Raw genomic sequence first — 15,925 nt, 5'->3', positions numbered from 1 at the left:
GAAAGGTTGGGGGGGTGCTCAGACAGGAAGCATTGAATAGAAACGCCAAGTCAGGGGTTGCAGTAACGTGACTTTATTTAATCATTACCAGAAGGCAGTGTAGTGAACGCAACCCTTCCTTGCCGACATCAACACAGGTGCACAAAACGAGCCGATCTACATTTGGATCAAAATCTCTTTACCCTAAATCAACTGAGCGAGCATGTGCCTCTTTTTCCTGGGGCTAACACAATGCTGTAAAATCAAGGCTAGCATAGAGTTGCAAGAGGTCAGCCGTCAGCGGAGTAGAACACTGGACTGAATTAACTTATGCTGGTACCTGGGATGCTATATATACTGTTAACGCGGACTGCTCCGAAAGCGCCTCTGTCCTTTGCCCAAAACGGCCGCCCAGCCTCGCGTGCTGGCCAAATGTGTGTTTCTTTAGAATCTCTGACAGCTGATAACTTTACGAAAAATGCATACATTTGAAATCGGTTTGTTGCTACAAAACCAGTGTGAAACATACTTTTAAATCATGTTATAAAATATAACTTGTGGAAATCCAGACCAAACAGTAATTATGATTAATTACTCAGAATTAATGACCGATTAACGATCGAAACTCAACAAAATAATGATTGCTAATCTCAACCACTTCCTGCACCAAATACAATTCACTCAATTACAAAACGAACTCCTGTACTTTCCATACATGTGTCATACTTGCGATAAAATGAAACTTATGACGAGTTATATGACGTAAAACTTGACAAAGAAACACAGGTCGTCGAAATGATACACAGCGGATATCGGTCAAACTGATGAAAACTTTGATTTACTTTAATCCTAGCATTTATTTATGCACTTTAACTCAAAAAGTGTCTCAAGGGAATTGGAAATGGAGTGCACTAAGTTAGGTTTATGGAAAAGTTGCAAATATGGAAATAATAGGGGAATTTCAGACGTCACCTACTGGGCGCTAAAATTCAGATAGCGTCGAAAGTTTGGGTCGAAGATGATCGAACATTATTGCAATTTAAGGAACAACAGGGCTCTAAAAAGTACTTAAGCATGAACATACAGCAACATAATGTCTATATCCACTCATTATTATCATCTGAAAGCAATATATGGGCTTAGATTGCATAAAATAGCATATTCAACTCAATCAATCTAAAAATAGATTTCATGCCGGCATAAAACATGGCCGCCGCTGAAATGTAAACAAGCTGTGTAGAAGTTCGTGTCGTCTGCTATGGGGCAGCAATAGTCTGTTTGTGCACTAAACGTGCACATTGTCACACAAACAAAATTATTTTACTGCCTGACAAAATAGGTAAACATCTCAAGTCTAGAACAAAGTAACACAATGATAAGAAATCCACCAAGTCAATGAAATATATAACAGCAAAAGCACTGACTTGAAATCCAGCGGAGTGTTGTGGGCGTATGCGTGAGAACCCAGACCCCCTCCTCCACCCTCTGTGCCGTCTGCCTCTGTGCCCTGACGATGGTTCTGAGCGCTGTAGAGCAAAACAATCAGTCAGTAAATACTGGCATATTCAATGCAAGTTTCACAGTTTTTTACACAAATGTGTGTGTGTGTGTGTGTGTGTGTGTGTGTGTGTGTGTGTGTGTGTGTGTGTGTGTGTGTGTGTGTGTGTGCATGCATCCCAGACCAGCTGCATTAAGTTTACCAATACATTTAAAAGAAATGCTTTTTTCAATGTGTAATGACAAAAACTATATTGATCAAATGCAGAGTTATAAAGTTATTTTAATCATTAAAAGAAACAGAAGAAAAGCAGTCTTAAGAATTATTCTCGTCATATTTTTTTTCCACCGACCGTACTGATTGTAATTTAGACAATCAAGCGAACAAAATACGGAGAAATCGTATGGGTTCCCAGGTCTGCACCAGGGTAAAGGTTAAACATGCCTCACCTGGTTCTCTTGGCAGTCTCACCCTCCATGGACAGGCCTCCATCGTTGATGGTCAGGGTGCGTTCGATGGACCGGAAATAGTTCAGCACACCCAGGCACTGCACATTCAAGATACATACATGAAAGCTCAGCTGAAAGATAAACAGAGTTAGAACGGTGTGCACAGGAATGTGAAGATCATACCTTGCGAATAGTGATGAGTAGATATGTTCATGAATACAGTGGAAACTGCCCTGACTATCTCCTGTTTATATTAACCACCTTCCCATTATGACCACCCCAAAGAAATCAAGATGAGGTTCTTTACTATATATATCACCGTTCCAGAAACACCCCCTGCAGGACTATAAAGACCACTTTCTGTTGGTCCTTTGGGGGATAGTTATAGACAGGTTCATGTACACATTTTCTCTTTCAACTCAAAAGACAAAAACACCTCAAATAACAAATAAAAGTGACTACACAAAAAAAGGAAATAAGTAACAAATTGAATATATAAATAAATGAAGAAAAGAAGAAAAACAACTGTAAATTATTCAAACTTCATTGCTTAAAAGTCATGGATATATCTGTTACTGTCACATTCAGACTTGGTTGATTTATGTTGACACACAAACACAAACTCTGCATCACCAACTCACTGTGCGCTGAAGGTCACGGATGCGGAGATGGCGCAAGTGCAAGAAAGACAGAAAGGATCCCTGCACTGTCACCGGGTCAGAGTTCTGCTCCCCATCGTCCAGACCTGATGCACACAGTAAAGCAGAAACATTAATCCCAATGAACAACAACTGCCAAAACTAGAAAAGCAAACCTCATCTCCTCACAGCAAAGACATCCAATTAATTGGTTTAAACAAAATGTTATTCAGAATCGAAAATTTCAAATCTAAATTTTCCTTTAATTAATATACTTACTCAACTCACATAAATAGCATTAACTTCAGTTCATTGCTTAGATATTGAAGTAGTACTCGACCCTGGTAAAGGGGGAAGTAACTCCCAAAGAAAAACAAAGTCCGTAGTGAAGGACAGGAGTCACCTCCCCTACCGGTAACCCGCGCATGCGCAGGCCCTACTACCGGCCGTCATTCCCCCACGGAAACACACACCTGTAACACATAAAATGTTAGCGGGGATGGATAGGAGGGTATAAACGATGTGAGTTGAGTAAGTATATTAATTAAATGAAAATTCAGATTTGAAATTTTCGATTCAATAACATATTCTTACCTCAACTCACATAAATAGCAGATTGCACATAAAGGCGGTGGGATACTCACATTATTTTCTAGGAAGTATCTGGCCTGCGGCAACCATTGCTGGGAGGCAGCTAGTACCGTCCGGGCGAGTGCTGGCAATGTCCCGAAGGTAGTAGCTGAGGAAGACGTCTTGAGATGTCCAGTATGCAGCTTTGAGGACGTCCGCCATCCTTCCTGACTTGAGGACAGCTAAGGAAGTTGCCCACGCTCGAGCCTCATGAGTGAGTTCGAGGTGATCGAAGAGGGAGGACTGACTGCCCCCCCCCCCCCCCCCCCCCCCCGTGTGTCTGCCACCACTGATAAGCATGCCTTATAAGCGTGGAAGACCATCTGGTAAGCGTGGTTTTTGCAATGTCTTTATTTCGGGCTGTATTAAGCGAAATAAACAGCAACTTCTGAGTAGATGCTCGGATCGGCGCGGTGCGCAACAAGTAAGCTTTAAGCGCACGTACTGGACAGTTAGAAAGATCCGGATCACCGGGGGCCAAAATGTCCAGGAGAGGCCGAATGGAAATAACCGGTGAAAGCTGGTCCGGTTTTTGATTTTTGGCGAGAAAATCGGGACGGAAACGCAGTGAAACCGAGCCGTCCCTTTCAAATGCGATATCCCGGTCTAGGCCTGAGAGGCCGTGGATCTCGCTACCCCTCCGCGCGGAAGCGAGCAGTATGGGCATGAGAGTTTTGCGCGTAAGGTGCCGGAGTACCACAACACGTCTGTGCTCGAGTGTTGAAGTGGGTGGAATGACGGCCGGTAGTAGGGCCCGCGCATGCGCGGGTTACCGGTAGGGGAGGTGACTCCTGTCCTTCACTACGGACTTTGTTTTTCTTTGGGAGCTACTTCCCCCTTTACCAGGGTCAAGTACTACTTCAATATCTAAGCAATGAACTGAAGTTAATGCTATTTATGTGAGTTGAGGTAAGAATATGTTATTGAATGACATGTTACAATTAACAATATACAGCATGGACACGAACTCAAGCAAACAATCTTATATTACCTGACCAAAACATTACAATATTACACAAATCTACATGATGGTGGACTTGACAAGAATTAACCAGAAGAACAAATTTATCTAATTAGCAGTAAGGTGTTATCAGCCACCTGCACTTATAGCAGAATGACCACTTTCATGACACCGGATGGAACATGGATACCGTCTCGAAGTCCGCACATAAAGTTGACTCGTGTCCGTCCCCACCTTTTGTTTGTTTGCTTAACGCCCAGCCGACCACGAAGGACCATATCAGGGCGGTGCTGCTTTGACATATAACGTGCGCCACACACAAGACAGAAGTCGCAGCACAGGCTTCATGTCTCACCCAGTCACATTATTCTGACACCGGACCAACCAGTCCTAGCACTAACCCCACAATGCCAGACGCCAGGCGGAGCAGCCACTAGATTGCCAATTTAAAAGTCTTAGGTATGACCCGGCCGGGGTTCGAACCCACGACCTCCCGATCACGGGGCGGACGCCTTACCAGTGGACGCCTTACCACGAGGCCAACCGTGCCGGTCCCGTCCCCACCTGGATTCAAACCATGACCCTTGGATCACAAACCCAGCTATATATAGCGTGTAAATGCCAGGACAGATCAGTGATGGATGACGTGATCGTTCACACAGGAGGGAATGTATGTTTACCTAGCATCTGCACAGTGTTGATGTAATCATAGCTGTCCTTGCGTCGGTGTGAATTGCGGGACTGTCCTTGGAGGTTGACACTGTCCACATCTCTCTCGTCTATGTCTTGAAAACCTGCACTGTCGTCTGTCTCTGTGCTGCAATCAGTTTTCAACCCACCTTAATTATGCTGAATCTTGCACCAGTTTGTTCTTTATCCTACCAGGAAGAACACAAGACATTTTTGGGGCAAAACATTGGAGTAGTCTGATTTCTTGGCTAATTCCTGCCACAATTTTTTCTCAGTTTTGTAGGTGCAGTACTATCTCCAAATAAGCATTCATTTCACATACATGATAGGTGCAAAAGAGACACACCAGTATTAACAGCAAACAGATGTAACCGAGTGCCGAAACACCACAATCACCTTTGGAGGCGAAGTCCAATCAAACAGGATTGAGAATTTTTAGAGCTTATTTCTCAGCCCTATAAAAACTGTTATGCATTCGCAAAAGAATCCATGAACATACAGAGAGACAAAAGCCGCCAGACCCCATCACAAACAGAACTCTACAATCCACAGGTGTTGCCTACTTCTAAGGCGAACAACTCTGCAGAGTCTGCTGTAAAGGGCGACGGTAGTCTCCCTGTCACACAGACAAAAGAGAAAGAGCATTGTTCATGAGAAATAGCAGCAGGATACAGCATGAAGAAAACAGACACACAGACATGCCAACACAAAGGCCATCGATTGATTTCATGATAAATTATTTTCTAACCACTATCTGTTTGAATGAGAAAGCCAGAGTTGTAGCAAGAGACTAATAAAGCGCTGACCTGGTGTAGAGGTTCCGGTTGGTGTAGATCTTTCTCCAGGTTTCGCGAGTGTTGTTGGTCGTCTTGTGCGAGGTGACAGAGGCTGCGTGGACAGGTGGAGGATTGTGGGTCAGGGAGGCGTGCTCCTTCAGTGTATCTTGAACTTTCTGCACAACAATTAAATCAACCACATTTCTGTAACATCTGTCAGCAGTCATTGTTTCAGTCTGTACAACAGATCAACCACATTTCTCTAACATTTGTCAGCAGTCATTGTTTCAGTCTGTACAACAGGTCAACCACATTTCTGTAACATCTGTCAGCAGTCATTGTTTCAGTCTGTACAACAGATCAACCACATTTCTCTAACATTTGTCAGCAGTCATTGTTTCAGTCTGTACAACAGGTCAACCACATTTCTGTAACATCTGTCAGCAGTCATTGTTTCAGTCTGTACAACAGATCAACCACATTTCTCTAACATTTGTCAGCAGTCATTGTTTCAGTCTGTACAACAGATCAACCACATTTCTCTAACATTTGTCAGCAGTCATTGTTTCAGTCTGTACAACAGGTCAACCACATTTCTGTAACATCTGTCAGCAGTCATTGTTTCAGTCTGTACAACAGGTCAACCACATTTCTGTAACATCTGTCAGCAGTCATTGTTTCAGTCTGTACAACAGATCAACCACATTTCTGTAACATCTGTCAGCAGTCATTGTTTCAGTCTGTACAACAGATCAACAATATTTCTGTAACATCTGTCAGCAGTCATTGTTTCAGTCTGAACAACAGATCAACAATATTTCTGTAACATCTGTCAGCAGTCATTGTTTCAGTCTGTACAACAGATCAACAATATTTCTGTAACATATGTCAGCAGTCATTGTTTCAGTCGGTACAACAGATCAACCATTTTTCTCTAACATCTTTAAGCAGTAAAACCTGCTATCAGAATCATGTTGATAAGTAGCATCAGGCATTTTAACAGCTGAAAATGGAAAATGTCTAACAGACTAACGCATTATCACAGTTGCAATCAGCTACTAGGTTAGCAAACGTGCCTTTCATGTTCTTCTGTCTCAGTTTTAGTTTGTGAATTATAAGTTGAAAGAAATGTTAGCAATAGATCTGTTACAATACCAACGTAAAAAGTGCAAAATGAAATGTTTCAAGGGAGCAGCTCCTCATCAGAAACCTTCAACATACCCTTTTCATACAATCCATAATCACCTATCACTGTCCTTTATGCCATTACCCATCATTATTTGCTTGCTTTACATGATGCACCCCTTTCACAACTTACATCTGGGTCCTTGACCTTCAAGAAGTGGGCCATGACATGCAGAATCTCGTCGACCTTGTTACTGTGGCGAAGCTCTGTCCAACGCTTCTCCTGCAAGGGGTCATTCTCTGGGGTCAAGGACACAAAGGGCAGCCAGTTGGACTCCTTCAGTAAGGCGTGGTTTGGCGTGTCACATCCCCAGCCTTCAGAGACAGACTGTCAAAATGAATAAAAAGATGAATAAAAAAAATAAAAAAAATAAAAAAAATATTCTAGCCAATGGAACACACTACCTCTCCCCCTCCGTCAACAACAGTCCCTCGAATCATTCAAATCTGCACTCAAGACATTCCTTTTTTCCAAATAATCCATGCATTCTACACTGCCCACCCCATCCCACCCTGAATAACTGTACATATTTTAATGGTTGATGGTGTGTGTGTGCTAGTGACTTTAAGTCTCCGTGTGTGTGAACGAGTGTATGTGCGCCTTGAGTCGCCTGTTGGTGAGATATGTGCGCGTTATAAATATTCGTATTATTATTATTATTATTATTATTCAAAGGAGTACAGAAAAAGTGTGAGTTTAGAGGGAGCGGTCAGCGACCATAAACTCTATTTAAACGAGACAGATATGCAGCTAAAAAGGGGGGGGAGGAGGTGTTGAGGTAATGCAGGAGGAAGTGATAGCAGAGTCCCGTGGGAACGAATGCGGGGAATGGAAGAGGGTTGGAGGGCAGGGGGGAGGTGATGAGTGAAGGACAGCATCTGGAATGAAACAATGGTAACAGATAAGGGAGTCAGAGAGAGAGAGCGAGGACCGAAGTCATTAGTAGCAGCGCAGCGGCCAGCAAGCAAGTTCAGCGATTTTTCAGTTCTGCAAACCCCCCATCCACCCCCCGGCATCCACCTATTAGTTTTGTTGACGGTTCGCTGCGTGCATTGTGTACCCTCTTTTGGAGATGATTGCATTTGCATCATTTGAATCAATTTCCTGCATAGTATAATCAAAATGAGGGCTATATGTATGTGTTAATTAGTAATTGATGTACAGAAAAAAAGAAAGAACAAAACAAAAGAATACTGCATAGAGTAACTCAATATAGTTCTGAATTAAAATATCCATACGTCTCAAGTCAGAGTAAAGTGAAAAAGCAAGTGATAGATTAAATCAATCACTGATTGCAACTGTAATGGTAGAACCAAAGATACAGTTATATCTCATCACCATCAACTCATAGAATCATGTACTTCAGGGATAAACAGTGTCTCAGTACTCTCACCCATGTATTGTTCTTCCTATTGCAGATAAAGTTGTAGGAAAGTCACTAACAGAGTGAAACAAAGACACAAACAAACAAAAACAAACGAACACACATAAAACCTGAACAATAGTAACAACATCCTTCAAAATAACAGTTTAAAACAACTGCAGTAAAGGCAATCATGAAAACACTGTGGTTGTTCAGACAAACAACTGGATGAAACACTGTCACTCACAACATGCACTTAGGCCAAAAAAAATTTAGGTGTAGTTACGGTAACATAGCCAAAAAAAATAGGGTAGGAAGGTAGGCAATCACTTTTTTTTTAAAACTTTTTTTTCTAATGTGTACAAATTAAACCTACTTGACAGGGAAATAAGTGTGCGACTCGGGCGCTTTCGCTTTCATTGCGTTTTCTGCACTCGTTTTCTTGTGTGTTTTTTTTAATTTTGTTGACAAATGTAATAAAAAGTTATAGGGTCGGCCCCTAAAAATAGGGTAGGTCGGGTTACCGTAACCACACCTTTTTTTTTTTATAGGCCTTACACACATTCTCTCTCCTTTCCTTTGACATACACATTTAAAACAAAGTACAGTTTTCTTCCAATCCAAATATAAAAACTCTTATCTTCACTATTCTAGCAGACTTCTGTATCCTCCTTTGAAAAGCACTAAATTACCAAGACTAACCTCAAAATGATCGTAAGTACAGAAAGTGAGAAGATGCTCCTGCTTTATGAAGAAATGTTTGTACTTTTTGTTGACTGCAGCAAACATCTCCATCTCATCGGACGTGCTCTGGATGCTGTGGATATCCTGGAAAAATAGACATCTTTCTAGACACGTGAACACATCTACACAGGATATGAAATGCGTTTATGACTAGAGTAGGCATACTGCCATAAGATCAAAATGACTTGAGTCCCCTACTATAACCTTTTCACTTTTACCATGCAGGATTTTCTAAGAAGTTGGTTAGTTATTGTTTTTTAACGCCCCTACAACCAATATGGCTATCCGGGGACGTTTTTAAGTCATTTTAATCATCCAAAGGAGTTTGCACGAAATGGGTTCCATCCTAACTGGAGAAGTTGTCATATGGTTTCGTTTCCAAAGAAGGAGAAGAAAAGGTTGCTTAAAAATTGAATTAGCTTAAATCACATCACAACCATCTTGGCAAAACTAAGCCAATAAAAATCAAAATGATACTCATGAAATCGAAAAGTGGAAAAGTGCAAAGGCTTGCAAAAAGGCTTGCAAAAAATTTACATCAGGTATAGGAAATGATTTAAACCAATGTCAACTAGGCACTGTCCGTTCATGCCTACCATACACTCTTAAATCCAAAAACAACAAGACTGCCAACTTTCCAAAATTCACTCAAAGGACAAACACTACCACTCACAAAATTCACTCATAGGACAAACACTACCACTCACAAAATTCACTCATAGGACAAACACTACCACTCACAAAATTCACTCATAGGACAAACACTACCACTCACAAAATTCACTCATAGGACAAACACTACCACTCACAAAAGTCACTCATAGGACAAACACTACCACTCACATAATTCACTCATAGGACAAACACTACCAATCACAAAATTCACTCATAGGACAAACACTACCACTCACAAAATTCACTCATAGGACAAACACTACCACTCACAAAATTCACTCATAGGACAAACACTACCACTCACAAAATTCACTCATAGGACAAACACTACCACTCACAAAATTCACTCATAGGACAAACACTACCACTCACAAAATTCACTCATAGGACAAACACTACCACTCACAAAATTCACTCATAGGACAAACACTACCACTCACAAAATTCACTCATAGGACAAACACTACCACTCACAAAATTCACTCATAGGACAAACACTACCACTCACAAAATTCACTCATAGGACAAACACTACCACTCACAAAATTCACTCATAGGACAAACACTACTACTCACAAAATTCACTCACAGGACAAACACTACCACTCACAAAATTCACTCATAGGACAAACACTACCACTCACAAAATTCACTCACAGGACAAACACTACTACTCACAAAATTCACTCATAGGACAAACACTACCACTCACAAAATTCACTCATAGGACAAACACTACCACTCACAAAATTCACTCATAGGACAAACACTACCACTCACAAAATTCACTCATAGGACAAACACTACCACTCACAAAATTCACTCATAGGACAAACACTACCACTCACATAATTCACTCATAGGACAAACACTACCACTCACATAATTCACTCATAGGACAAACACTACCACTCACATAATTCACTCATAGGACAAACACTACCACTCACATAATTCACTCATAGGACAAACACTACCACTCACAAAATTCACTCATAGGACAAACACTACCACTCACAAAATTCACTCATAGGACAAACACTACCACTCACAAAATTCACTCATAGGACAAACACTACCACTCACATAATTCGAAAATTTTTAAGTAAATTTTCATTTCATTAATATACTTACCCGAATCACATAAAAGCATTGACGCAGTCTAACATGCTAAGATCTGAAAAGGCTACCCGTCTTAAAGAATTTTAAAGGGAAGCAACCCAACACAAAAAGTGTAAACACAGGCAAGGTAATGACTGTCTACCCGGGGAGTTACCTCCCATCCGGGGTTAATGACGTCACTTCCCCTGTAAACACCACGTGTAACTCATACGACTTAATAGACTAAAAAATCATATGCGGGGTTGGCGGGAGGGAATACACTATGTGATTCGGGTAAGTATATTAATGAAATGAAAATTTACTTAAAAATTTTCGATTAAATTACATATTCTTACTCCGAATCACATAAAAGCAGATAGCTTCAACAAGGCGGTGGGAATGAAATAAAAATCCAAACTCACCTCAAACCCTTGCGAGGAACTGACCCCCTGCTATGAGCGCGGGGAAAGTTCTAGAGCCATCTTGCCTCACGGAGGAGACGTCCCTGAGGTAATAGTTGAGAAACACGTCCTCGGAACGCCAGTACGCCGTGCGTAGGACTTCGTCCAGCTTGTGAGACCGAAGGACGGCCAAAGAGGACGCCCAAGCCCTGGTTTCATGGGCCCGGGCAGAGTCCATGGGGAAGACAGGCAGTCCCCCCCCTTTGTTTTCCAGGCTCCACACGTAAGCTTGCTTGATGAGCATGGACACCCAACGAGCCATTGTGGTTTTGGCAATATCCCTATTTCGTAACGTGTTCATAGAGATGAACAGAAGCTTTTGAAATTTGGACCTAAGCGGCTGAGCGCGGGCCAGGTAGATGCCAAGAGCTCGGACCGGGCAATTAACCGCGTCCGGGTCTCCGGGAGCCAGAATGGAAGTCAAAGGCTTGACGCAGACCAGCGGAGAGGCCTGGTCAGGGGCCTGATTCTTTGCCAGGAAGTTAGGCCGGAAACGCAAGCTAATAGAGCCGTCGGGCTCGTTAGAGATGTCCGCCGGGTCCCCCGACAGGGCGTGAATCTCACTTCCCCTGCGAGCTGTAGCTACAAGCAGGAGAAAAAGCGTTTTGCGCGTAAGGCTAGCGAAACTAGCCGCGGCCAAAGGTTCAAATTCTGCGGAACGAAGAAATTCGAGTACCAGAAAGAGATCCCACTTCGGGAGGGAAGAACGAGAAGCGGACTCTTTGAGAGCAGCGCCCTTGATCACCCTTGAGATGACGCCAGTGACGTCGATCGAGCGTCCCGTCTGCCGTAGCGTGACGGCGATGGCGGATCTTCGCACCCTCAAGGAGGAAGCAGACGCTCCTTGAGAGGAAAGAAACGCAAGGTGGTTCGCGACGTGCATGGAACGAGGAGCCAGCGCGTCCAAACCACGGGCCTGACACCAGGTCGCCCAGGCCTTCCAGTGAGACGAGTACACCGACGAAGTGGAAGCCCTATGAGAGCGTTCCACCAGGTCCAATGTCTGCTCAGAAGCACCGGAACGCCTCAGTGAAGACCGGACAACTTCCACACGTGAAGTTTCAGGATTGAGGGATCCTCGTGTGGAATGCCGGTGCGAGGCTGAACCAACTCTCCTCTTGCGAGAGCGAGAGGGATTGGTGGGCCGTGAGCGAGCCTCAGAAGGTCCGGGAACCACGCCTGTGAGGGCCACAGGGGCGCAACCAGGAGAAGATCCGGACCCTCCATTTCCGCCTTCCGGATCACTCGGCCGAGTAACTGGAAGGGAGGAAAGGCGTAGGCCTGGAGCCTTGTCCACGGAAAGGCCAATGCATCCGTCTGCCAAGCCTCGGGGTCCGGGAATGGCGAGACGAAGATCGGCAGCCTCTTCGAAAAGCGGGTGGCAAAGAGGTCCACCAGAGGCTTTGGGACAAGGGCCCAGAGACGAAGCAGTGCCCCGTGAGTGATCGTCCACTCTGATTGAAGCACTCTGTCGGAGCGACTGAGCGCGTCCGCCAGAGTGTTCAAACTCCCCGGGAGGTACCTGGCCGAGAGAGTGATCTGGTGTTGCCAGCACCAGGTCAGAATCTCGCAGGTCCTGCCCGAGAGAGACGGGGACCGCGACCCTCCCTGCTTGTTCAGATAAGCTGCCACAGTCGTGTTGTCTGTGAACAGACGAACATGCTTGGCGTGAAGGGAGGGCCGAAACTCCGCCAGAGCCAGGGCCACGGCCTCTAGCTCCAGCAAGTTTATGTGCCAATGGCTCTGCTCTGCCGACCACAGGCCCGACGCAGTCTGTCGGTCTGTGTGTGCACCCCAGCCCATCAGAGACGCATCCGTAAAGAGGTCCGTGTCTGGGGGGGGCAGGACAATCGGCACGCCCCTGCAGACCCATGCCGTGTCCAACCACGGAAGGGTCGCTGACTGGAACCATCCCTGCAAAGGGATGAGGACGTCCCAGTCCACGCAGGCAGAGTCCACATACGGTTTCAGGGCAAGCTGAAACGGACGTTTGTGTACCCTGCCCAGAGGCACCAAGAGAGCCATGGACTCCATCTGTCCCAAGATGGAGGCCAGCGTCCGGAGGGAAGCCCTCGGGAGAGACAAAGTGGCGCGGATAATGGTTTGGAGCTTGTCCACCCTCCTCTGAGAAGGCCGGACCGTCCATGTAACCGTGCAGAAAGACATCCCCAGATAAGTGAACGTCTGTGACGGCACCAACTCCGACTTTGTCCGGTTGATCGAAAAACCCAGCTGGTGGGCTTGACGAAGAACCGCCTGGGTATGACTGGAGCACCCAGACTGGCTTTGGTTCAGAACCAGCCAATCGTCCAGGTATGCTCTCAGCCGTATACCCTGCGACCTCACCAGTGCGCATAACTGTCTCACGACCATGGTGAAGACCCAAGGTGCGAGAGACAGACCGAAAGGCAGAGCGCGGAACTGGTAGACCTGATCGTCCCACCGGAAACGGAGCCATTTCCGGTCGGACGGATGCACCAGAATATGGAAGTATGCATCCGTCAGGACTATGGAGGTCGCCCAGTCTCTCGGGCGGAGGGAGTCTCTGACCGACGCGGGCGTCTCCATCTTGAACCGTATCGTTCTCAGGAAAGTATTGAGATGCGATAGGTCCAGGACGGGACGCCACGCCCCCGAGGCCTTTGGGACGGCAAACAGCCGCCCGTAAAAGCCGAGGGACGTGTGGTCTAAGACCCTCTCCACCGCGCCCTTCTGCACCAGAGCAACGATTTCCGCCTGGAGGACGGACCTTGCTTCTGGCGAGGAGGGAGGCTTGAAGCCCGGCAGACGCCGCGACAGAGGTGCCTTTCTTTCGCCCCAAAGCAGACGAAAGCCCGATCCCACGACGCCCACGATCCACTGGCTGTGCACTAGGGCCGCCCAGTGAGAAAGTGCCCTTGAAGGGCCCCCCGCCATCACCAGAGTGGAGGGCGGGGGGGTGGTGGGACCGGGAGCACTTCATTGGGGGTGAGGCTTGCTACCAGAGCCGCCTCGCCCCTTGCCGGGCGCCGATCTTTTTCTCGAGCCACGAGAAGCCGATCTGGCCTTCTTCTGTCCGGCAGGCTTGGAAGAACCAGAGGCCTGAGGCTGTTTAGGCGGAGCGGGCTGAGCCTGTGAAGGCTTGGCCTGCTTGAACGCCTGCAGAGAGAAATCAGAGAACTGAGAATCCCTGTTCATCTGTATTTCAGTCTTCCTGGCGTCGAACGCCAGACGGCCAAACAGAGAGCCCTCTGTCATGGGAGACGCCCGCAGTGTGTCACAAGTGGACTGGTCCGTGAACTGAGAGTGACCCAGAAAAAGATCTCTCCTGCTCATGACCGTATGTGCGTACTGCATCGCTGACAACCTCATTTGCTCTTCGTTGACTCTAGCCAGAGCCGAAAGAAGAGTTGAGATGTCATCAGCGTCCTGCTCGACCGCGAGGACAAAGGGGTCCAGCGTCTCGGTCATAGCCCTGGTAAGGGAACGCAGGAGCGTCTCGGAGATCGAAGCCAACTCTAAAAGCTGACGACTAATCTCCTCCGATGCCATGAGGGTATGTTCGGGGAGGACAATCCCCGAATCACTCTTGATAGGCTTTGCCAGCAAAGAAGCCAACTCCGGCGTGACCGGAAGCGGTGCACGCGGAAGGGCAAAAGGAGCAAGCCAAGAGCGACCTGTCTTCGGTAAAGCAAACTTCTTGTGATGTGTGGGCACAAAAGAAGACGCTTGTGTATCCGAAGCCAGCCAAGCCCGAGCCAGTTCCGGAGCCGGTCCGTAAGGTACCAGCAGAGGAACAGCAATGCCCGGCTGCGACCGTCCCGCAGGAGAGGGCCGCGCCAGCACCTGAGAAAGCTGGTAGGCAACTGATGGGGATTCGGCGAAACGAAAGCGGGAAGCATCCTCCTTCTCGTACCGAAAATCCGCCATCGCGGAGGGAGCGGCAGAAGCCGACGTAGGCAAAGCCACTGCCCCCTCTGCAAAGTATCTGGATGTAACTTCCGCCGCGTCCTCAAGCGCCAGTCGAAGCTGAGACGGAAATCCAGAACGAGCAGCTTCACTGACTACAGACTGCGTGTCTGCATAGTCGAGCGAAGCGTCCCGATCATAGTCCAATGAACCAGCAGCAGTATGGTGTGCAGGAAAACCGGAAACCGGAGAACCGGTAAGCCGGAAATCATCCTGGCTCATATCCTGATCAACAGGAAACGCAGAGCCGGAAGACGCAGTCACCATTGCCGCCGGAACTGAACCGGAAGTCGACATCGCACTAGACAAGTGCCGTGAAGACTGTCCCGGAAGCTCAAAGGACGTACCCGGTCTCTCACCCACTGACATCCGTGTAGGAGCAGAGTGCAAGAGACCAGGAAAACCGGGCGGAGCCGGAAGCGCTGCCGACGGAGCCGCGTACAGCGGAAACGTCTGCTGCGAGGACTGGGGCCGGAAGCCCGGTGGCCGAAAGGCCAGTCCACAGTCGACACCAGCAGGGACCTTCGTGGGTGTGCCGGATTGACCTTCGCTTCCGGGAAAACCCGGAAACGCGACTTCCGCAAGCGGAAGCTGCCCTTGCTCCGTCATAGCCCTACTCGCTGTACGATTGGAACTAGACGGAGCAGCATATCCTGACTGGCAGGAAGTTTGCAGGTAGCGAGCCTGCGACCAAGAACTGTTGCTCAAAAGAGAGCGTCCGGTGGCTTCGCGAGAGCCGGCGGAGCAGTTCGACTTACCGTCTGAGCTCCAAGCAAGAGCAGTAGAAGACGAGAGTGAACCAACATCACGGGCGGGCGTCTCCGAC

General features: G+C 46.6%; 1 protein-coding gene across 3 annotated transcripts in view; it reads right to left on the bottom strand.

Moving 5' to 3' along the window:
* LOC138963952 (uncharacterized) overlaps window positions 1-15,925 on the bottom strand; it is a 124,453-nt gene that overhangs the window by 90,218 nt on the left and 18,310 nt on the right. For all 3 annotated transcript variants that reach the window (XM_070335806.1, XM_070335808.1, XM_070335807.1), the window contains 7 exons: window positions 8,873-8,998; window positions 6,940-7,134; window positions 5,652-5,797; window positions 4,836-4,972; window positions 2,568-2,671; window positions 1,927-2,024; window positions 1,404-1,505 (listed from right to left, as the gene is read on the bottom strand). In XM_070335806.1, coding sequence (XP_070191907.1) covers window positions 1,404-1,505; window positions 1,927-2,024; window positions 2,568-2,671; window positions 4,836-4,972; window positions 5,652-5,797; window positions 6,940-7,134; window positions 8,873-8,998 — 908 coding nt within the window. The remainder of the gene's footprint in view (window positions 1-1,403; window positions 1,506-1,926; window positions 2,025-2,567; window positions 2,672-4,835; window positions 4,973-5,651; window positions 5,798-6,939; window positions 7,135-8,872; window positions 8,999-15,925) is intronic.

The sequence above is a fragment of the Littorina saxatilis genome, linkage group LG4 (genome assembly GCF_037325665.1).
Source record: "Littorina saxatilis isolate snail1 linkage group LG4, US_GU_Lsax_2.0, whole genome shotgun sequence".
Lineage (NCBI taxonomy): Eukaryota > Metazoa > Mollusca > Gastropoda > Littorinimorpha > Littorinidae > Littorina > Littorina saxatilis.
Note: the sequence above shows the minus strand (reverse complement) of the source record. Positions and strands in the feature narration are given on the sequence as shown.